We start from the raw sequence: 24,179 nt of genomic DNA, 5'->3' as shown, positions 1-24,179 counted from the left end.
CATAAATTACTCCAGTTCATAATTGATCGAAACTGCATATTGTTTCACATGCTATTTTTATAAGATAGGTGGTGTACAGTATACTGTTCACTCACATACAGTACGCAGTGTGCTAATATTCCATTCCGTGTATAGCCTCAGTTAAATCACATTGCATTTTGCATTGCACATTGCATTAATGCAGTGACAAAACAGAAACATTTACTGAAATTACTTCCTTTTTTCTCCACAGCTGATCAGCACTATGAGCTCTCTTGCTGAGTATTGTCTTCCCTCCATCCTGCGGACACTGTTTGACTGGTATAAAAGACAGAACGGTTTGGAAGACGAGTCCCATGAGTACCGTCCACGTGCAAACACAAAGTCCAAAAAGTGAGTTCCCTTGCCTACATTTAAAGTTACATTTCTAAACTATTTTTATACTCTCTGAAAATATTAACTGAAATGGTATTAGGAGTGTGTGAACTCTCCTCAGACAATATAATACCCATATAGGGTATTGGTGAACAAACTGTTGTACCTTTCATATGTAGAAAAAATAGATGCTTAATTGTTGGAATGCACAAAAATTTCGGCTACCGGGAAAAACCTCAGCCGAAACAGCTATTTTCGGTTTCGGGTCGCAATTTTAGAGAGCTGAAATCAGTGACTGAAACAAAGGTGTAATTAGTGCTGTGTTCAGAATCTATCTCCTGCACACAACATGGATAAGCTACAACATATAAACATGCCAGCTGTGTGGATACTAGCTCTGGACTGACAATATTATAATACAGTGAAATAACTCTAGAGAAGAGCATTTTGCAAAATATATGCACTTTATTACATATTCATTATATTTTTCTTAACCATGTCTTCATTATTTAATGTATGTTTGAATAAAAACAAGTTACAGTTTATTGTCATTTAAATGTTTATATTTCACCAACAAACTGGGGTAGAAACAATGTTATTAAAAAGTTGACTTAAAAACTGCCTTATGTGCAAATTTTAATGTTTGTAATTCAAACTTTAGATAAAACTAGAGCACACGCGTCTGCTCGTCTAATTTCCAGAGGTCTGTGTCAATATAATCTGATTGCAGCTGCATAAGCGTGTTTATGGTGTTCTGTGTAAGTATATATTTGTGTGTTTATGCGTGTGTGATCTAGTGTGGATGGGAACTTGTAATTAATGGCTGTCATCAGAAGCCTTGCCTTCATCTAATGAAATACAATCTGTACTGCAGTGCACTGTGAAGCAGCTCATCCGATATTAGGCCAGTTATAGCCAAAGTCAAGTCACATTTATTTATATAGCGCTTTTTACAATACAGATTGTATTTACATAGCTTTACATAGATAACAGGAAAATAATGCAAAAATGTTTGTTTCCTGAAGAAAATAGCGTCACAGTCCAACTTAAGTAAGTTCAGTGATGTTTCATTTTTGTTTAAAGAAAAGTTATTAATTTAGTTCATTTATATATATATAACCGCTGTGGAGTAAACCGTGATGTCATCGTCCAGCTCAGTTCAGTTCTTGTATAATAGTGTCAATGCAGGCAGATCAAAATAATTGTTGAATATTAAATTAAATGTAAGGGATCCATAGGATCCAATGTTAATCCAAAGGAATGTGATGATCGGCTGTTTTTGAACTGTTGCGCTAACAAGGTTAGCATTGTCTGGTGGATTTTCTTCCTTTTTATGCAAGCCTACTTTCATAATAGTTTTTTTAACAGTGTATTTTAGAAATAAGTCCCATTTTCTTTTCCAGTCCCATTTTCATTTTTTTTTATAATTTATTTTAAATTACATTTATCTCACCTAAATGTATGCTCACTCTATGTATTTGTGTTTTTACAGTGGGGTCATTTTGTTGCGCATGATTTTACTAAGAACAAGGAAGCTTGATTTCAACCTTGAATTTAATTTACAAATTGAACAAAAAAAAACAAATTACAAGCAGAAGCACTAATAAATACAATAAAATAAATATACAAATGAAATAAAGAGTGCATGCTTTAAGGTTTTTAGGTAAGTCTAACAGTATTCAGGTACAGTAATAGCTACTACAGAAATTAAATAAATCAATTGTTGCATTGTATAAATTAAATCCTTTTGTTGTTTGATTAACATTAATGACACTGACAGTAGCAGGTTTAGAAACGGTCTAAGCGCAATAAGCCGCAAAAAAGCACTCAGTTTGGTTCTCACGAGCTGTTTAAGAGGCGGCTTTATGTGTGTGTGCTCTGGGTATGAGCGCACAGAAAACCGTCTCTCAGAGAGCGCGCGAGTACTACTGAATGCTACACTGGCCCGATTGGGCAAGTGACAATTCTGTCCCAAAACGTGAGCGAAGGTCTTGTATCGCAGCGTGCAGCTCGTATGTACAGACGCTGTGGGGATGTGAACCACATTTTAAAAGAAGACGCAGTAGTGCTGAATTACTCTCGCATTTTGTGACAGTATGTCTCACAGAAAGTTTTCAAATGACTAATTTGATCAGATAATCTGTGTGGATTCATTTGCTTATTCAACCAATAAGCTAACTGAATGAACGTTTGCCGTAATTTCCCATCTTATAAGCTCGAAACCTGCAGGAAATCTTTTTTTTTTTTGTGTGCAAATTTTGCGCACCAAATCCTGCACCAAAATTCGGGCCCTGAGTGGTAAAGGCAAAGCAGACATTTCTCAGCAGTGAAATGGGATCTCATGACTGTGGAACTCTATTGGCAGTTAGGTTTGAATACATCAGTGCTTCAGAATCAAATACGGATAGAGGATTTCAGAAGTTCTCATGGCACAGACCTCAGAAGCATGTTTATATTTTTGACTTACAGTGATTATCAAAATGCAATTTACTCAATTCTCTTCTCGTTCCCTCTCTCTTTCAGCGATGAACAGCAGAAAGATTATCTGATGGAAAGAAGAGACTTGGCAATAGATTTCATATTCTCACTTGTGCTTATTGAGGTTTTAAAACAGGTAGGTTATGATTGAATTATCAGTAAACTGACAACCTGCCCCGAAACAAATGCAACTATATATTTATAATTAATACTTTGCTTTGTAATTAAATATTATTTCATTTAAATTAATTTTTTTAACCCTTTAAATTTTTTTATTTAATTTAACTTATTTGAAATAAATAAAACTAATAGATAAATACATTTATTTTGTTTTATTATTTAATTTACGTTATACAGTGTTTCTTCCCCTTACTTATCCTGTCGCTCTCTCTCTTTGTAGATCCCTCTCCATCCTCTTCTGGATGGCCTCATTCAGGAAGTCATTAACCTGGCATTCAAACACTTCAAATACAAAGAGGGGTAATGATCCATTTAAGTTATTTCCTCCATCCACCATAAGCCATTATTTTCCTGCATGTGTTTGCATTAGTAAATCTGCCTAATAAGCATCTTACATCATTTAAATTTCCACTAAATCATGCGTACTCGCTGTAAATATATGTGTGGTTAAGTGTGACTGGATTCTACAGAAGGACAGGAAGATTTATGATATTTCTCTGTCCTGCAGATACCTTGGGCCCAACACGACCAACATGCACATAGTGGCTGATCTGTATGCTGAGGTTGTCGGTGTCGTGGCCCAGTCCAGGTAATTTATGAAGCAGCAAAATCAGCTAATAAGAGCTTATTTAATGTTTCATATTTAGATACGTGGAGTGGGATTTTGGACCAGTGAAACCATCTGATATTAAGGACATGTTTGTTTGTTAATGTAGACTTTGAAGTCCAATGTAAAATCTTGATCCTGAATCAAAACCACTTCCATTTGCAATAAAAATTCCCACCTAATTTAAACTCTAAATGGATGGCTTCATGATTCCCGTTGAAGCCAGCGACCTGGTTTGAGCTCAAAATGATGGCCGCATTCTTCTTCCTGCGACAGAGTGTCTAGTGTTAGATGAAGCACTAATGGGAGGCCATTATGCTGATAGACGAGACGTCTCGTCATGTTCACAGGGAGCTCCATCAGTGTCGCACAGAGATGGAGTTTCTCCTTATCAGTATGAGAGCTCCAGGCCTGACAGTAATGGCCTCTTTCCATATTTAATAGTGTGAAAAATGTATTTGTGGCAGCACGTATAAAAGGAAGTCTTGAAATTCTGGTGTCTACATGAGTCTGTTAAAAGTTAAATTAAATGTTAGACATGTATGTGCTTCATCACCCCAATACAGTACAAGATAAATAGCATAATTCAGTCAAACCGTGTGTACAATGCAAATACTCTAATGTTCTGTATTTCTCTCAGTGGGAAAGTAGCCAGTTAGTTTGTAGCTCACCTAAAACAAACATTAAGACTTGCAGAGAGAGTGAGATCTGTTCCCCCCTCCAGATGCCTTTCTAAATATAGGGCTGAAGATCTCTTTCTCTGTCAGGACAAACTCACAAACACTCCCTAACACACATGTGTACATGAAACATCCTGGAAGTCCTGGAATTTGGTGGATGAAATGGTGAAAGGGATTTAAACTTGGGCTTCCCATCGTTATTTAACTAAATTAATTTAATGATGTTCTAATTAATTAATTGTCGCAAATATCCTGAGAAAAGCCCTCAAAGGAGGATAATTTAAAGACAGACAGGTAAAGCATTAATAGACAACAATTGGCTTTAAAAGTCAGTATATATATATATTTTTTTTTTAGTTGAGTGAATTGTAAATTGAGTTTTTATCAATCTGTCCAAAGTATAAGTTGGATGCTTTCGGACAGGACACATTTTTGTATGCCGTTTTTCAGCTTCAGCATTCATTCATATGTATTTATTTAGGAGATTATTTTATCCAACACAACTTACAAATGAGGAACATTTTAACCAATTTATCATAAGGTATATTATACAGATATATATATATATATGTCTATGTATATATCTATATATACCGTGTACAAATGTACAAATATACAGTGCAAAATGATGGGATTCAAACCGAAATTCTGCTGTATTGTTTTATTATTTTTTATAAATATTAATCCCTCTTTCCCAATCTCCCCAGGTTTCCTGCAGTGAGGAAGAAGTTCATCTCAGAGTTGAAGGAGCTCAGGCAGAAAGAGCAGAGCCCATATGTGGTCCAAAGCACTATCAGCCTAATTATGGGGGTCAAGTTCTTCCGCATTAAGATGTACCCAGTGGAAGATTTCGAAGCGTCTTTCCAGTTTATGCAGGTACACAATGCAACAATTACTTCAATGTTCTACTTTATTTGACAAACAATGTACACAATTATAAAAAAAAATAATCTCTCTTTCTCTCTTAGTATTCAAAAAGACTTAAAATACTGTTGTATGTTTATAGGAGTGTGCTCAGTATTTCTTGGAGGTGAAAGATAAGGATATTAAACATTCTATGGCTGGACTCTTTGTAGAGATTCTCGTCCCAGTAGCCGCAGTAAGTACAGCCGTCTCTGATAGATCTGCTGCAGTAAGCACTGCCAAACTAAATATTTGAATACTTAAATATTTGCAATATTTAAATGTTTGTTTTCATTCAGTCGCTAAATTGTAATTTCTTTGAGTAAGAAAGGTTTACCAAATATGTGTATTTTGAATATTGTCCAAACTGTTATTCACACTTGATGTGATGTTTCTCTTCAGACAGTGAAGAACGAGGTGAATGTGCCCTGTTTGAGGAACTTTGTGGAAACCCTTTACGACACAACTTTAGACCTATCATCCAGGAAGAAACACTCTCTGGCAAGTTTTGCTCTCTCTTTTTTCATGCTCCAGAGCAATAGAGGGAGATGCATCTACATTAATTGGCTCGTAGCTGACATTTTTTCGCTGTCTGTGATGTTTCAAATACTCCATCTCTAAATATCTTTCACGACTTAACATAGCAACTTTTGATTTTGCACAATGGCACACAATAGCTGTGTGATGTGTGTGCATTTTCACACCCTTGTTAAAAATTTCAGTTGATTTGTTTGCCATATAAATATTTTACAATCCAACTTAAAGAAAACAACTCAAGTGCAAAATTATTGTGACAGGAGAGAGGAAAGTGCTTAAAGTGCTAAAATATTTTTGAGAGTAGTGCTTCTTAAGGTTTGGATCCCAACCCATTTAATGTGCAATTTTTTAATGTTACATTAAATTAAATTACTAAAAGCAAATGCTCAGGCAATTGCTGCAATTATTTTACGCTATTAAAACATTAAACACACATCTTCTTTAAGCTATGAATATTTTATAATCTTTGTTTAGTTTTATGCCATATGCAAATTACTTTTTTTGATGAAAGTTTTAACTAATTTTCCACAGTTTCATTTGTAGTAAAAAATGTAAGAACTGTGGTATTTTTGATTGGAATTGTGATTACCAGGGTTTATAATATCATGGAATGTATTATACCAGTATTTTGTGTGTCTCAAGTAAACACAAAATGTCTTATTGGGTCTTGGGAAAAGAAAGTTTGAATATTTTGTTCTAGAGTGTCTGTCTTTGCTCAGTAATTGAACTACATAATTCTTGTTAAGCACATGCTGTATAGTGTAAACATTGACTTGCTCCTTTTCTTTCTTAGGCTCTGTATCCTTTGGTAACGTGTCTTCTGTGTGTGAGCCAGAAGCAAATCTTTTTAAACAGATGGCACGTCTTCCTCAACAACTGCTTGTCCAACCTGAAAGTGAGTATTTGAGATCTACAAAGCTTGTCTGATACAGCCTTTTTAGGTCAGCAAATAACAGCAGATCACATGCAAAAAGGAATGCAGTTTTTGTCCTGCAAGGGGGTTGTGTTAGCATCATGTGATTGCAAGTTCTTTTAACCAGTGGAGCCCATCAGTCAAGTGCACAAATATTTAAAGTGGCAGCAGTTAGAAGCAAATAGCTGTTAAAAATGTGTGAAATGCAGAGGGAAGGCAGCAGATTGCAGGAATGTTTTGTTTGCTTGAAGGGAAGGCCTGTTGGTTGTAAAGGATTTTCCTTATCATTAGCTGTAACATCTTATTGTACATTTTGTGCTCAGCACTTCAGTCTATGTACCTGTGTGTGGGTGTGAGAGAGGTGGAAAGAATGAGAGAATTAATTAAATTGGTCTGGACAACAGAAAGGAGGTGCATAATAACAACAACCATGATGTGCAGAACTGTGAGAATGGTTTAATAAGATCCTGGATCACTCTATCGAGATTTCAGCTTTATCTGATTTCTGTTATCTCTCAGTCAGTCGTCATGTTGTACTTGCAGAGGTCTGCTGCACTCTGAAAGCTGCTGACTTGTTATGTAATTAAGGTTTTGACCTGCAGGAAAAAGATCCTGTTTGTTGCAGTGCCCACATTTGGTCAAAAGTCAATTTGAACAGTAAAGCTAAGAAACACCAAACATGAAAGAATTATGGATCAGGTTTAAAATAAAAAGAAGAAGAAAAGATGGTAAACTTTGGGAGGGGAGGGGATCATTTGTACGTTTGTCTTGCCAGTAAAAATATCTAAACATCCTTAAAATAAGATATTTTTATATATATTATATTAAAATATTAAAAATTAAATAAATATTTTTTAATAAAACAATGACATCAATATTTTATAAAAAAAGAAATCTTTCTTTCTTATGTTAAAAAATATTTGTTAAATTTTCTTTTCATCATAATCCTCACTACAATTGACAAGATTTATGCCTATAACAAGAAAAAAGTAACTAAACTTCATTCAAGATATATTCTCTGAAATGATTATTAGTCTTAACATTTTTGTATATTCCAAATAAATTGATCTTGTTTTAAAAATGTTTAGATATTGTTATTGGAAAACAAACTGGTAGAAACTGGTGAAAATCGTGGAATTAATAGAAATTATACATAAGTATAAAAAATGCACTCATTTGGTGATCATAATTTATAAGATGCATCACAGGAACATAAAAGGAAATTACAACAAAGTGTTCTTCTTGCAGAACAAAGACCACAAAATGGCCCGGGTGGCACTTGAATCTCTCTATCGGCTGCTGTGGGTCTACATGATCCGAATCAAATGTGAAAGCAACACTGCAACACAAAGGTAGCAAATGCATATTGTATATAGCATATTGTAAAACTAAAACATACAAACACGATTTAAGAAATATATTTCTAATATAAGAAATTTTAATATAAGAATTTCATTTTAAATGCATGGCACTGACAGTAATGATAATGTTGATTCTGATTGACATCCAATAATGACATTTTTATATTTTTATCCATTCCAGCCGCCTCACCTCAATCATATCAACACTGTTCCCTAAGGGTTCACGGAGCGTCGTTCCCAGAGACATGCCCCTCAACATCTTTGTCAAGATAATTCAGTTCATTGCCCAGGTTTGACACTACTCGCACACACACCTATAGACGTCTGATACGCATAAAGAAAATATTGCACATCTTTTCCTGTGCTTATTTGCAGGTCCTGCAATTTTACACTGTTGTGACAGAAATGATGGCTTATCATTTAACACTGAGTAATGTAATCTTTGTTTCTTTTCTGGATTTAGGAAAGACTGGATTTTGCTATGAAAGAAATAATATGTGATCTGCTGAGTGTTGGAAAATCAGCCAAAGCTTTCAGTTTGAACCCAGAGGTAATGCTTAAACACAGACACGTTTACCTCAAATGTTGTAATGATTTTTGTATAAAGTTCCTTATTAATACCATGTATTAATAATCATAGAATTATAGAATTATAATATAGAATTGTGTTTGAACCCATACAAACACATTTAACCCAATAGACTGCCTGAGATGAGATCTTGCTATGAGGAAATGCATATTTTGTTTATTTTCTTATGTATGTCTAGAGAATGAACATCGCCCTGAGAGCGTTCCTCGTCATAGCCGATAACCTTCAGCAGAAAGATGGTGAACCACCCATGCCAAACACAGGGGCCACTTTGCCTTCTGGGAATACACTGAAGAAGAAAAAAACCTACCTCAGCAAAACTCTAACTGAGGAGGAAGCAAAACTGATAGGTCAGGGCATTTAGCTATTACAAACACCTGCCTGTTTGTGTTTGTCGTTGTTGTTCTTTTTGCAGTTTCTCATAGCCGGGGTTGGTTATACTGTTCCCTGCAGGTATGGCACTGTATTACTCCCAGGTCAGGAAATCCATTGATAACATCCTGAGGCACTTGGATAAGGAGGTGGGCCGCTGCATGATGCTCACCAATGCCCAGATGCTCAACAAGGAGCCCGAAGACATGATCACGTAAACATTTTTTTCTGACCTGTCACCACCTATTATTTATCTCAGAGCGTAACATGAGTGGGTGAAGGAAACACTCACAGCCAGACAACCTATGAGTCACATTCAGCACACACACCCTGTTTAGACAGTCTGACATTTTCTTTTTTCCATTTCCTTGTGTTTCTGTTTACTCTGTCTCTCTCATTGTTTACTTTTTCTTACCTCATCCCTTCTCTTGGGTCAGGGGTGAGAGAAAACCGAAGATTGACTTATTCCGGACGTGTGTTGCGGCCATTCCACGTATCCTGCCAGATGGCATGTCCAAAATTGAGCTCATCGATCTCTTGGCCAGGTGAGTTTCACCATGTACCCTTTGTATAAACAATACACTGTGCATTAAAAACATAAGAGAAGCTGTAATTGTCACTGATTGTTTTTCTTTTTGCGTTCTGCAGGCTGACGGTCCACATGGATGATGAACTCAGACTCATTGCCCAGAATTCCCTGCAGAGTCTGCTACTGGACTTCTCCGACTGGCGAGAGGACGTGCTGTTCGGGTACACTAACTTTCTGCTGCGTGAGGTGCAGGACACGCAGCAGGGCCTGCAGGACTCTTCCGTTAAACTGCTGCTGCATTTCCTGACACAGTGGAGGCTGGCGATACAGACGCCTGGAAAACGCTCGGCTGAGGTATCAGCATGAATTTTTCTCTTTAATGGCTATACACACTTATCCAATGTAAATGGTTTTGGGAGCTGTGTGCATGATCATGTGTATATTTGTTGACCCTAGATGGGATCTCAAAGCAGCGGGAGCTCCAGACTGGCGCCCGATCGCAGTCCTCACTCCACGGTGCTGCACGCTGTGGAGGGTCTGGCCCTGCTGCTGCTGTGCTCCTGCCAGACCAGCACTCGCAAACTGGCTGTGTCCGTCCTCCGAGAGATACGCTGCCTGTTTACAGCCATCGGACAAGCCGAGGTGAGACAGGCTGCTCGGTCTGTATTGTGCCAGAAACACAAACTAAACTAAACAGAATTACGTAGAACAAGGTAGAGTAAAATAAGATATAATAGAAAAAGGCAGAATATAATATAATAGAATCTGAAAGAATAAAAAAAGACAATAGAATTATAAAGAAAAAGATAGCATATAACAGAAAAAAGTAGAACAAAAAAAGACAGAATTGTAAAGAAAAGGATAACAGAATAGAAAAAAGACAAGATATTATAAAAAAGACCGAATATATTTGAACAGATTCTGGTAGAATAGAAAAAGACAAAATAGTAAAGAAAAGAGGAATATAGCATAGAATAGAATAATATAGAATTGAAAAAGACATTATAATAAAATAGAATACGATAGAATAGAAGACAACATGATAGAAAAGAGTAAGATAGGACAGAATACAACCGAGTACAATAACTTGGAAAAAGAAAAATGAAGAATAGAATAGAAAAGAAAAGAAAAGACAGAAGAGTTACTCTTTTGCAATTATCGTTGTTGGAGAAATTAGTTTTATACTTGAAAATAATTTAAAACACAGAAAATAATTTAAAACACAGATAATAACCAAACATTAGGTTGAACTTAAGCTTATTGACTGAATTTGATGTCATGTGACCAGTTGAACTAATCATAAACATGCATTCACATGCAGTGGATATCAGATGCAATCCTAATCAGTACTAGACCTGTTAGTGTGTAACCTAAACATTATTAAACACAAGCCTTGTAACTGTCATGTGATTCTGCTCTCAGGATGACGATAAGTCCATGATCGATGTTATGGACCAACTGGCCCCCAGCGTGCTGGACAGTTTCGTCCACGTGGCTGTCTCTGACTCTGTAAGCGTTCCCTATTAACCCTCCGGATGGGTTTCTGTTTGTGTGCCGTTCTCAGACCTCAACTTGCATAATATCATAATAATCATAAATCAATTATTTGTGTCACAAGAGTTTTATAGAATTCAGTTGCCAAATGTCTGTCTTTAAAGTCATAACACTCATGCATACTTGCTCAAGTTCAGCTATTAAAATCTGTGTTCTGTGTAGGCCACCCTGCCCATGAGTCATCACGTGGACCTGCAGTGGCTGGTAGAGTGGAACGCTCGCCTGGTTAACAGCCACTATGATGTAAAGAGTCCCTCTCACGTGTGGATCTTCGCCCATTCGGTGAAGGATCCCTGGGTGCTCTGCCTCTATAGCTTCCTTAGGCCAGAGCACCTCCCCAAACACTGCCCAACGGCACTCAGCTATGCCTGGCCTTACGCCTTCACTCGCCTACAGCTGCTGATGCCACTTGTTGACCCAAAGTGAGTTTTTCGATCATCTTTACTCTTGAAACGTCCGGTTTATAGTCATTTTCTTTTTTTACGAATACTGGGGTGGAAAACAGACTTTCAAGAATTTCCCTTTCTGTGGTACACATTTGCAGCAGTCCCGTTTACGCCAAAAAGACCAGCACGCCAGGACCGGCCGATGGCTATGTGACGCTGTGGAGGAATTACCTGATATTGTGCCTCGGTGTTGCCAAACCCAGCATCATGAGTCCGGGTCACCTGAGAGCCTCCACCCCTGAGATTATGGCTACCACACCTGATGGCAGTGTCACGTATGATAACAAGGTGCGTTGTGCCCATAGTAGGACAGTGATGATTTGTAAAATTAAAGAACTGTGATGTCATGAGTAGTACATGTATCTTTTCTGATCAGGTGATAGGCACACCATCAGTGGCATGGCTCCTGAAACAGCTGGTTCCCCTCATGAGATCGGAAAGTTTAGAGATCACGGAGTCTCTGGTCCTCGGCTTTGGGCGAACAAATTCCCTTGTGTTCAGGTATTGTTTTTAATAAACATGCCTCTTTTTTAATGAGCTTTTTAGCATAATTCTACTCCAAAAAACAGATGATTTTCAGAGTTTGGATTATATCCTAAACCAAGGCAGTTTTACAGCAAATTTATCAAAGCATTCTGGCAGCTACACTGGACATTTGCCACACACACTGAGGGAGCTGTAAAAAATGTAAGGTGTTTGAGAACAGCGCATGAAAAGAGCAAGTAATTTGTATGCCAAACAAAATAGCAGAGATGACTGTCATTCCATTCTGACGTGTGCCGTTACTTAGAAGAGGTCACATGTCTACAGGTTCTATAGGACTACTAGTGGTTCACATTGTTAACTTAAACTATTAAAATAATTTTCTGTAATTGGAAAAAAGCTGAAATAAAATATAAAAATTAGATGAAATACATAAACATAAAATGAGTTGCCTTGGCAACTAACTGAAATAAATCAGTTTAAGTTTATTAAAACTAAACTAAAATAATTAATAAATAAAGCTAAAAAGAAATATAAAAAACTAATAGAAACCACAAAAGCACGTAAAAAAATTACTAAAAATTCAAATGAAATCTGAAAATATAAAATGATTCAAAACATTAAAAAATACTATAATAGTATATAAAATAAGAAAATAACACTCAGCACAGGTTATTTTATGTAATTTGAAATGTCAACCCCTAGAGGTATGGATTTTTTTTTTTTGTCAGATATAAATTCATAGCAACATTTATTACAGTTATTGCAGGAAAAAGACTGATTTACTTCAGGAGTTTGTGCCAAAAGCATGTTTATGGAAATATTTATGCTGCTTTCATTCTGCGGGTGTCTCGTGACTGTTTCACATGTGTGTTTGATTAGGGAGCTGGTGGAAGAACTCCATCCTCTAATGAAAGAAGCTCTGGAGAGGAGGCCTGAGGTGAGAGCTCTGGCCAAATCCAGCTGAATTTGGAAACCCCCATAGATAACATTGTGTATTGTTGTGTCTATAGTGCAGTGGCAGTGCTCATGTACAGTAGTATTTACATTTTTAGAATTAAATAAACTCTCTTTCTGTGTCCTTCTGTATTTCTGTCTCTGTAGAATAAGAAGCGTAGAGAGCGGAGAGATCTGCTCCGGCTGCAGCTGCTGCGTATCTTTGAGCTTCTTGCTGACTCAGGGGTCATCAGTGACAGGTGAACTTGTCCACTGATCCCACTGACTGGTTTTGTGGACTTATGAAGTCAAATCCTGGGTTTAACTTTTTAAACTGATCTTCTTTCAAAACAAAGTGAATCTTTGACCTCTGTTGAATTAGGAAAGAGAAAGTCTTGTGAAAATCCTTTGTGCACCTGTTTTACTCTGTTTTTCTCTGCAGTACTAATGGGGCGTTGGAGCGAGATTCCCTGGCTCTAGGAGCCCTTTTCCTGGAGTATGTTGATCTGACCCGGATGCTCTTAGAAGCAGAGAATGACAAAGAGCTGGACATTTTGAAAGACATGAGAGCTCATTTCAGTGGAATGGTGGCCAACCTCATCCAGTGTGTTCCAAGTAAGTCTGTACATTAAAAACATTGAGCAAATACTTTGAATATCCCTAAATTATTATTTTAGTCAGAACTATCTTCTCCATTAGCATCTCAGTGATCATTCCCAATGTATAATGAATTCTCAGAATAGTCCGAAGTGTACTCCTGTATACCAAATTAGAGCAGGTGAGATATTTTAGCTGATATAATAGAGCCATTGACACACAGGTCTCGGAGTCTAAGGTTATCCAAACATACCGCCCCTTCAAAGGCTCAATAGGCTCCAACACTGAGTGAGTCACTTATTAAAGGCCCAGGATCAGAGCTATGAATAGAACTGTGCAGGCTCTGATTAATACGCGCTGACTGACCAAGAAAACCCTCAGACCAGCAAAGCACAACATCCCGTCTGACACACAAGTAGCCTACGCAAGCCCATCAAAAGCCCTGCGTCACAGCCAGCTCACAAATTAAAAGCTGTTTGTGATGCAGGGCTGTTCAGTGTGTCAAATATGGGATGAATATTAGCATTTTATATAAATAATTATGACAGTCTTTACCTGTTAAAAGAGCAGTTTATTTTACAAGTTATTTACCTTTACAAAGTAAATGGACAAATGTACACAGATTATTCTTTAAAGAGCTATTTCTACATGATTAGACCCTTAATTCAATCAATTGTATTATAAATTATAATAGTATTATAATTTAATATTAAAATGTATTAAAACAATTATAATTAATTCAATACTCATTGTACATATAAACTATTGTTATTTGATACCAAATGAAGGAAAGTAATACTTTTATTCAGCAAGGGAGCATTAAATTGATCAAAAGTGATTGTAAAGACATTTGTACGGTTGCAAAAGATTTCTAGTTTAAATAAATGCTGCTCTTTTGAACTTTCTATTCAAAGAATTCTGAAATATATATATATCATGGTTTCCACTAAACTATTAAGGCGCACAACTGCTTTCAACATTGATAATAAAAATAAATGTTTCTTGACAACTAACTCAACACATTAGAATGATTTCTAAAGGATCACGTGACACTGGAGTAATGACTGCTGAAAATTCATTCAGCCTTGTCATCATAGGAATATATTACATTTTAAAATAAATTAACAGAAAACGGTAATCTTAAATTGTATTACTGTTTTACTGTATTTTTTAAATAAAAGTAGATTTGCCTGTCCAAACACATTTTACACTGTACCATTAATTCTTGTTTGTAAAACAAAACATCGAAGCATGTTAGATCCTCAAATCTCGTTTGTGTTTTTCTCTTTAGTCCACAACAGGCGGTTATTGTTCCCCCAGCAGAGCTTGAGACATCACCTCTTCATTCTCTTCAGCCAGTGGGCCGGACCCTTCAGTGTCATGTTCACACCTCTGGACCGCTACAGTGACCGCAACCACCAGATCACACGCTACCAGTATTGCGCTTTGAAGGTAAACCTGGATAAAAAATCTGGTATTGATGTCTCTTAGAGGTTCACCATAAAGGCATTTTAGCAAAAAAGACTTTATTTCCTCATATTTGGCATTTATAAATGTCTCGTAATTTAAGAGAACAGATTGTTTTGACTTGTTTAGAATTTGCCATCACAGTTTCCTGAACGGAAGAAATGATACAGTCATGTTAGCGCCACTATATCAAGTGGAAAAATTTGAAATCCAATCTGGAAAGTACCTGTAAGCTATATACATAAGTACCTGTATACAGAAAATTCCCCAAGCTCTCTGTACCCTCTTTGTCCAAACAGGCATACAGTTGGCAGGTATCAGATGCTCTGATCTTTTTGTTTTTCTTTTTTGTAGAATGCGTGAAAATCCAATTCTGTTGTGTTATAATGGATCAGGGCTTTTAGACAGAAGAAGCTTGTGTATAAAGTCTCTCGTGATGACGATTCATGTTCAAATGGGTCGGAACTGTGGTTTGTCCACATGATCCAAATCACTGAGTGCTGATATGGGATTTCCTTTGATGTAATGTTGTGTTTGTGTGTGTACACTGCTTGTCCTCAGGCTATGTCAGCGGTACTGTGTTGTGGCCCTGTGTTCGATAACGTGGGCCTTTCTACAGACGGATACCTCTACAAGTGGCTGGACAATATCTTAGCCTGCCATGATCTCCGGGTATGCTGGGTAGTCCTTGTCTTAACCTGTTGATGCTGAACAGGCTTCCTGTCTAAAATGTTATAGCTGCTTTTAATACCTGCATCAGGTTTAATACTTGTCATTATAACTAAACCAACAAGCCTGTCAAGATTGGCCTAAGAACATATCATGTTTTATATGCTTTTCTGCTTTATTGACATTATTGGTTCTGGGTTGTCAGCCATTCAAATAATGAGTAATCTTATTTGCTTAGGCCTGCTATTAAAGTTTAAAGTGTTACTTCAATTACTCACCCTCGTGTCATTCTAAACCCATAAGACTTTCGTTCATCTTCGGAACACAAATGAAGATCTTTTTAATGAAATCTGCGAGATTTCTGTCTCTATTGACAACTAAGCAACTACCACTTTCAAGCCCCAGAACGGTAGAAAGACATCTTCAAAGTAATCCTTCTGACTCCAGTGATTTAACCTCAATTTTATGAAGCCACATAACATAATTTACAACTTTATTTACTTTTGTAAAAAAAAATTCTCCAACATGCATTCACAAGAACCCCATGAAGCATGCATGTTGTGTTGACAGGACACCAGGAGCAGACTTACGCGCTGTCTACGCAATGCCATCCAACACGTATGCGCTCGCACGTTCACGAGAGCACAACAAAGCATGCATGTTGTTTTGACGCGAGAGCAGACTTTGTTGAGTGAACACGCACGTTGGAGATTAATAATTTGTAAATAAAGTCGTAAATTATGTTTTGTTTTTTTGTCGCAAACAAAGCACTCGCGTCAATTAAACCACTGGAGTTACATGGATCACTTTAATGTCTTTAATACCTTTCTGGGGCTTGAAAGTGGTAGTTGCGTAGGCTGTCAATGGAGAGACAGAAAGCTCTCTGGTTTCATTAAAAAGATCCTCATTTGTGTTCCGAAGATGAACGGAAGTCTTATTGGTTTGGAATGACATTAGGGTGAGTAATTAATGACAGAATTGAAATTTTTGAGTGAAATAACCCTTTAATGACTAGCAGGATGAAAAAAACTTTTATTGGGATTTGATTATGGGAAAAGCACATATTTAAACACTCATGTTTATATCACTGGCTTGGACTGCAGGTGCATCGGCTTGGCTGTGAGGTTGTTATCTTGCTCCTGGAACTAAACCCAGATCAGGTGAATCTGTTTAACTGGGCTGTGGATCGCTGCTTCACTGGATCATACCAGCTCGCTTCTGGATGCTTCAAAGCTATTGCTACTGTGTGCGGTAGCAGGTAATCAGAACCTTCATCACTGCCATGGTTACCCTTCATGAAATTTCAAGATTTTGATGTCACTTTACATCGTAATTTTTTTTTATATGTATTTTTTCTTACTTTTCAGGAATTATCCATGTGACATTGTGACCCTTTTGAATCTGGTGCTGTTTAAGTCATCTGACACAAGCAGAGAGATTTACGAGATATCCATGCAGCTTATGCAGGTACCCAACCTTTTTTTTGTCTTTTTTGTGTTGGCTTTTTTTCTTTTGTGAAAGATCTATTTTTTGTTCCATATGTTAGAAAGTAATCTTTATACAAGTTTTTATTCCAAAAATAAATAAATTACTAGCTCCATGGAAGCTGTTAATTCATACTCCAAATTTCTGTGGGAAACAATGACATACAGTGGAATTTTCTATTATTTTCTATTTTCTTTGTCGCTCAGGTTCTGGAGTCCAAGTTGTCTGTTTACTCAAAGAGGATTGTGGGGCAGAAAACAGGAAATATCCTGTATGGCACACATGGTCCTTTACCACCGCTATACAGCGTCTCCCTCTTCCAGCTCTCAAACCAGCTGGCCTGCATGTATCCTGAACTCACCCTGCCTCTCTTCTCAGGTAAGGTGTGCGTGTCTGTGTGCGTGACACACTTTCTCATGCTTTACAAGGAATACCTCTCAGCCACATGTTTGGATCTGTCACCATAGTGTTGCCCTACTAAAAGCAAATAAACACCTACGTGCAAAAGAATGGGCCTCTGTCAGGTGTGCTCTGTTATTGTACTGCAGCTCAAATTTTGAACTTGAACGCTAAACCTGCCTGCTTTTTTTCTCCTCCACAATCATTTCTCACATGCAGAGGTCAGCCAAAGGTTCCCCACCACTCACCCCAACGGCAGACAGATCATGCTGACCTATCTGTTGCCGTGGCTGAACAACATAGAGCTGGTGGACACAGGACTTCTCCCCCCCACCTCCAGCCCAAGCACCCCGGAGGAAGAGGTCCGTGAGCAGGCCGACAACCTGGGAATCACCCACAGGCTCAAGGGCAACGGCTGGGGGTCTCTGCAGGCCACCTCACTGGTCCTAAACAACCTCATGTTCATGACAGCAAAGGTAAGAGGCGCTGCGGCTATTGCTTAAATACCAGTTGTGGTGATGGCTCGACCCAAAACGAAAGAAATGTTACAAATTAGATCTCTTTAATATCTCAGTTGTTTGTCCTAGAGTGCAAAGAGATGATTATTCATTATGCAAGAATTGTTGCTTTACAAACAATTCAATGCTTTAAAAGTGTACAAAATTGCCCCTTTAAAGGTTCTACATTCAACTAAGATGTTATTGTTGTTGGTTTTTTTTTATCAGTATGGAGATGAAGTCCCAGGTCCTGAGATGGAGAATGCCTGGAATGCTATTGTGTCCAATGACAAGTGGAGTAACAACTTGAGAATAACGCTGCAGTTCCTCATAAGCTTATGTGGAGTCAGCAGCGACACCACACTGCTGCCATATGTAAGGAAAACACACATACAGACACTCTTAGCCCACATGGTCATTTTATTAGATCTATATAATGGACTAAATTTGTCTCTACCTGTTTTTAGATTAAGAAAGTGGTGATATATCTGTGTCGGAATAACACCATTCAGACCATGGAGGAGCTGCTCTTTGAGCTTCAGCAGACAGACCCGGTAAACCCAGTGGTTCTACACTGTGACAACCCACCGTTCTACCGCTTTGCTGCCAGCAACAAGACTTCGATTGTGGCCTCAGGTGAGGCACATATGATCCCCCACTTAGAAATACCTAGTTGATTTTCGCATTACTACTGGTTATCCTCAGGTTTCAGGACTTAACAATAGGGTTTCATGTCTGCCAGTAGAACTGATTTTGGTTACACTTTATTTCAAGGTGATATAGTTACATTGTACTTGCTTAATTAACTACTGAGTTATATTAATTAACTTCATGTGCTTACTGTAGAGCAGTGTTACTCATTGCGCGGCTTGCGAGCCTCATGCAGCTCACCAAGCTTTAATTCGTGGCTCGCATGGCGGTAAATAATAAAATGATATGATCATGCAGTCACTGCAGATATTTCATAAATACATTACAAACAAGTAGAGCTATAACATAACCCAATAAAAACTCAAAGTGTCAGCTCTATTACACATAATTTCGATCGGATTGAAAGGGGTGGTTTATCGAGAGAACATGTAAACACTTGATCGTTGAACGAAACTGAAAGGACGACGTATGACGCACGCACTAGCTGTTCTCCTGATGAATAAAGTGTCATATAAATGAGTGTCCTTTCATTCTATAATTCTCCTTTCACTCAGCATCTGTGAAGTGAAGCAGGACAACGGCTCACCAGTCCTTGTTTCAGATTCTCATCCACAGACGACTGATTTTGGGCATTTTTACTGCGTGATAAATACAAACAGCACGGCACAACGGTTCATATGTTCATAGTCTCCAAATTATGACCAGAATTTGATAAATATTAAGTCTGCTGTTTAAAACAAATAAAGAACCAATGTAGGAGAATGGTTATTACGCGACAACAGGGGGAAACTTTGTATATTTGTGCAGTGTGCGCATGTCAAAAAATCTATTCCGATTTAAATCTTTTGCCTTATAAACGTGCACATCAACCCTATCATGTATCACATCACGATGTTTAGCGTTCATGTAAACTACAATACATTCAGATTAATCAATCGGAATGAATTCAGTCCGGTTGAAACAAAAGTTGTGCATGTTAACATATCCAGTTTCTGCGAAGTCGCCAGTTATGGTGGTATTTCCAGCTCGCTAATGTAGAAAAAAATAACTTAATGTCATTCTGGGATGAATATATTCTGGAAATCTTGCTTTTTTTCTCATTAAGGGAAATCATCTTGTCTCAGTTACAAATTTGACTGGTAAATCATTAAAAAAAAATCCCCAACCTTTTGTATTTATTGCATTGCATATTGTATGTCCAGGGGTGACAGTCACAGATTGATAAGCAGACTTGGTATTTATGACTGGATGTAACTTTTTATATTTTCCGGTAAAAATTGCTCTCCTACTGACTTTGTCCTATCAGTGGGGCTCTCATGAAAAAAATAGTGAAGACCACTGCTGTAGAGTTACGGTTAGGTTTGGTTTAGGGTTAGTTACTCGTAATTGCATTCATTTATTGTTATTTCTATAGTAAGTTCATGTAGTAATGTGAAACTACGTCACCTTAAAATAAAGTGTTACCCTGATTTTTACTTTGTCTGGTGACATTTTTAATTAAATTTTTAAATCTTTACATTTTTAAGAACAACTTTGAAACTAGTGTATATGAAATTACTTGCTACGCTATGCAACTTTTATAACAATGGCCGATAATCTATACATTATTGCATGCACTATTCAATTATTAAATAATTCATTCTATAAATTAACAAATAGGGTTTGTTTAAACATAAATGTAGTACTAGTTGTGAATAGCAGTCGAGGAGTGACAGTTCTGTGGCTTTATGCCATCTTTATTGGCGAACCCTGCTGTGAATCTCATAACCAAACGCATGGTTCTGACTTAATGTTAAATTAATTTTGTTTTTTTGTTTGTTTGTTTGTTTGTAAAGGCACAACTTCTAGCAGTAATACAATAGTGGCCGGGCAAGAAAACTTCCAGGAGACAGATGAGGCAAAGATCACCAGAGAGAATGTAGAGAGGTGCATCTTTCTTTATGCAACTGAGATTTAGAAAAAAAAATGTAGCTACTAGTTTGTTAAACAGCCAGTGAGTACATGTTAAGTCAATATGCATTTTAGGATGCATGTGCATTCTATGTTCCCTAACATGTGATTTGTGCATACATTTACTCAGGTTGAGCAACGCAGCACGAGCTCATAACCGTCTGGAATCACGTTACAGCAACAGCTCGGGAGGTTCTTACGATGAGGAGAAGAGTAAGTTCTTCATCTGACCTGTATTATGGATGTAGTTATGGATGACTTTTTGATTCACAAGCCCTCTGTGCACCTCCAGACTTTATAGGTTACTGTCAGTAATCCCAGAGATTACAAGAACAGAGCAACAGATGGTTCACAGCTGTCAATCCACTCACTGACACATGTAGCTGAGGATACATTTACACTCTTCATTTTAAAGCTGTAGATATCTAACAGCTGATATCTGTACATGTGACTTACCATTTGGCACATACTGAATTTACCAAAAATACATGCTTAGTACAGCATTTACCCTCCGTTTTAAGGAATTCGGTTCTGAAATTGAGGTCACATTGAATCCTTTTGTCTGTATGTATTTTCACCTATTTGCATGTCAGAAGGTTGTGCACATGTATTTGTGATTTGGGTGTGGGAGCCGACAGCTTTTGTCCTCTCTACATACCTGTCATGACAGCTGATGGACGGTGACAACATGTCAACTCTAATGGAGAGAAATGATTATCTGACTGGATGATGTGCTCTGAAACTACTCCTCACACCGGATGGTCATATGAATTGACAGACTGAAATTTCTCTTTAATTTAATTAAATTTTTAATTAATTAAAATCAATTCATTATTTTTACATAATTTTTTTAATGATAGATTGTCAGTTTATTTAGAATTATTAAAATTCTTTAAAATTAATATAAAGATAAAATAATATTATATTATACTACATGAATGTAGAAATTTGCAGGAGGGATTTTAGAAATTTTTCCTGATTGATTTCGATTATAGAAACTCAGATTCAGTTTATTCAACTATAGATTTAATATATACAGTATAACTGTATGGGAAACTAAAGCCTATCAGATTGACCAATCAGAAACTAATCGAAGCATTCTGTGGTCAAATGTTGTATAGTGGTGCTAAACTATTTTAGATTTGTTTACCTGTTTATGTTAGGGTCCTGATCACTCTGTTTTACGATGATGTCTAGATTTTTTTTTATGCCAATTGTGTGTGTTTGCAGATGACCCTCTGCCTCCATATGCCGCCTGGCTGATCAGTGTATTGGAGAGTAACAGACCTCAGCCTCTTCCCATGCCCGTAAATGGAGGCTGTTGGGCCCCGCTCGTGGACTACCTGCCCGAGACCATCACCCCACGTGGACCTCTTCACAGGTAATGCCCAAACTTTTAATCTACTCTTTGCTTCCTTTGCAATTTCATGAAGTCGGACTTATTCGAACAGAAGATTTAGGAAAGGTCTTGAATGTTCAAAGTCATTTTGTCCCTTTTGTGTTTGAACTTTTACAACCCTTCTACAAAAATGCCTCACACATACATGACTTGGAAAACATTTACAAAGACACATGGATTCATACAATAAAGTCATCTATACAGAGTCTCTTTTGTTCATGTCCAGCGGATGAATTTTATTTACCCAATGCCTTAAAACTCATCCGTTACCATGACAACAGTGATACTTACCAGCATCCTTATGACGTTCAGTGATTTTTTTCCCGGGAGGGAGGAATGTGCGGTCAGGCATGCATAAGAGGGTGGTACATCAACGTGTTTTAGATTTTTATAAACCATCTGTCAAGTTAATCAGATCTGTGCAGACTCACGCTGACATCTGAACAGGAAGATATACATCATGAGTTATTGAAAATATGAGCAGAATTGCATTGCAGGAATATCTGCTAAAAACTCCCCTTTGTGTATTCTGTCTGGTTATACGCAAGCCAAATGAAGAGATCATCTGTCTATACCAGTCTGCAATTTCATTACCAGTCGGCAACAAACTCTTTGTTGGGTTTTGTTGGATGAGTGTGTTACCCCTGCTACCCCTCTCCTTTTTGCCGATTGAACATGTTGAATCGTCGACCGTCGATCTTGGAATCTGAGAAGTGACGTACTGTAATCTGGTTACTCTCGACGTTGATCTGTGTCTGTCGGTGCCGTGTGGTTTGGCCTTAAAACTGTTCTTGCTGTATTCTGACAGGTGCAACATAGCTGTGATCTTCATGACGGAGATGGTGGTGGACCACAGTGTGAGAGAAGACTGGGCCCTACACCTGCCGCTGCTTCTTCACGCTCTCTTCCTAGGTAAGCACTCTTTTTATCTCTCGGTCTTTCTTTTCAATGTTATTAAAATGTTGGGGAACCCCTTATCCAGTGTTCAGTGGAGGAGTGTGAGTTTGTGCCTGGGTCTCTCGCTGTGAGAACGCACATCTTTTGTCTGGTCTATATAGTTCCCGCATTCTCCACCATAATTCACTCCAGCAGTCTGTCTGAATAACCAACACAACAATGTGAAAAATGTCTGTAATGGAAAATGAGGAGGAGAAGGAAAGAAAGAGGGGGCTGGCAAAATGCCATCTTCTCATGGCTTATCTCTCTTAGACTCTTGATGTCATCAGTACCTCCAGCTAACAACGTGTTTCTCTTTGTCTTTTGACTAGAGGCACTCCTGTGATATTTTGTTTTTCATCTAAAAATATAGAGCACAACAGCGATGGCCTGTATGTATGAATGTTGTGTTATCCACGTTATGCAACAGTGTGAACACCCTTTGAAAGTCATATAGTTCATGTTCAGAATGTGTTTCATTCCTGTCCACTTCATTGGCTTCTGTTCTATTCATCTCAAATCAGTTCAGTTCATTTACCTTTGTATCTCTGTCCTCTCAGGTTTGGATCATTACAGGCCGGAGGTGTTTGAGCACAGCAAGAGGTTACTCCTGCATCTCCTCATCGCCCTCTCCTGCAACAACAATTTCCAGGTCATCGCCTCTGTCCTGTTACTAACCAGAGAGATCGGTGACAACAAGACCCTCACTGTTAAATCCAGTTACCAGCCTGAATATCACTACACAGGTACAATCAGTTATCAACCCAGAGTCCCATGCTTCAAATACAACAAGACATAAAAAGACACCACCAACAGAAATAAACATTCACAGACAGTTTCTTTATAACATTGCACAAAACCAATTCCAATTCCAATTTCCCAATTTCAGCACAGAGGAGTCACTAGTTATGTTTCCATCCAAAGTTGTGAAATTAACTTATGCATAAAATTGGAATATCGCATAAAACATTTGCGAATAAAGCACTGTTTCCATCCCATGTGCTCAAGAGAACAAAATCATAGTTTCCTGATAAACTGGCGATTAAAATCACTAAGAAAAATTTGGTTGATGCATTTGGACTAGCCACTATATATAATAATGTTGTTTGTGTAGTTATTATATTACTCCTCAGAGCGTGCATACAAAACGCAATAAATGCGATCGCCGATCATGTTAACTTGCTTTCTGAGGCGGATGACTGCTGTT

The 24,179-nt window shown here is 37.6% G+C and overlaps 1 protein-coding gene across 16 annotated transcripts in view; it reads left to right on the top strand.

The window, feature by feature from the left end:
- fryb (furry homolog b (Drosophila)) overlaps nt 1-24,179 on the top strand; it is a 69,762-nt gene that overhangs the window by 29,568 nt on the left and 16,015 nt on the right. For 13 of the 16 annotated variants that reach the window (XR_013207074.1, XR_013207075.1, XR_013207076.1 and 10 more), the window contains 36 exons: nt 233-372; nt 2,878-2,968; nt 3,233-3,312; nt 3,521-3,601; nt 5,007-5,175; nt 5,306-5,398; nt 5,605-5,703; nt 6,533-6,634; nt 7,901-8,004; nt 8,195-8,303; nt 8,477-8,563; nt 8,781-8,952; nt 9,056-9,188; nt 9,412-9,519; nt 9,623-9,857; nt 9,960-10,145; nt 10,926-11,012; nt 11,220-11,479; nt 11,602-11,791; nt 11,880-12,004; nt 12,869-12,926; nt 13,091-13,182; nt 13,365-13,537; nt 14,811-14,971; nt 15,548-15,658; nt 16,759-16,913; nt 17,023-17,122; nt 17,347-17,518; nt 17,759-18,015; nt 18,265-18,411; nt 18,504-18,672; nt 20,523-20,613; nt 20,768-20,850; nt 21,868-22,018; nt 22,845-22,948; nt 23,533-23,718. Coding sequence is in view for 13 of the 16 variants with exons in the window: in XM_077242259.1 (XP_077098374.1) it covers nt 233-372; nt 2,878-2,968; nt 3,233-3,312; nt 3,521-3,601; nt 5,007-5,175; nt 5,306-5,398; nt 5,605-5,703; nt 6,533-6,634; nt 7,901-8,004; nt 8,195-8,303; nt 8,477-8,563; nt 8,781-8,952; nt 9,056-9,188; nt 9,412-9,519; nt 9,623-9,857; nt 9,960-10,145; nt 10,926-11,012; nt 11,220-11,479; nt 11,602-11,791; nt 11,880-12,004; nt 12,869-12,926; nt 13,091-13,182; nt 13,365-13,537; nt 14,811-14,971; nt 15,548-15,658; nt 16,759-16,913; nt 17,023-17,122; nt 17,347-17,518; nt 17,759-18,015; nt 18,265-18,411; nt 18,504-18,672; nt 20,523-20,613; nt 20,768-20,850; nt 21,868-22,018; nt 22,845-22,948; nt 23,533-23,718 (4,861 nt within the window). In the remaining 3 variants the exon portion in view is untranslated. The remainder of the gene's footprint in view (nt 1-232; nt 373-2,877; nt 2,969-3,232; nt 3,313-3,520; nt 3,602-5,006; nt 5,176-5,305; nt 5,399-5,604; nt 5,704-6,532; nt 6,635-7,900; nt 8,005-8,194; nt 8,304-8,476; nt 8,564-8,780; nt 8,953-9,055; nt 9,189-9,411; nt 9,520-9,622; nt 9,858-9,959; nt 10,146-10,925; nt 11,013-11,219; nt 11,480-11,601; nt 11,792-11,879; nt 12,005-12,868; nt 12,927-13,090; nt 13,183-13,364; nt 13,538-14,810; nt 14,972-15,547; nt 15,659-16,758; nt 16,914-17,022; nt 17,123-17,346; nt 17,519-17,758; nt 18,016-18,264; nt 18,412-18,503; nt 18,673-20,522; nt 20,614-20,767; nt 20,851-21,867; nt 22,019-22,844; nt 22,949-23,532; nt 23,719-24,179) is intronic. The other 3 variants (XM_077242254.1, XM_077242251.1, XM_077242249.1) reach the window with 1 other exon arrangement.

Source organism: Siphateles boraxobius, unplaced genomic scaffold (genome assembly GCF_051911475.1).
Source record: "Siphateles boraxobius isolate OS27281-9 unplaced genomic scaffold, OSU_SipBor_1 25, whole genome shotgun sequence".
Taxonomy (NCBI): domain Eukaryota; kingdom Metazoa; phylum Chordata; class Actinopteri; order Cypriniformes; family Leuciscidae; genus Siphateles; species Siphateles boraxobius.
Note: the sequence above shows the minus strand (reverse complement) of the source record. Positions and strands in the feature narration are given on the sequence as shown.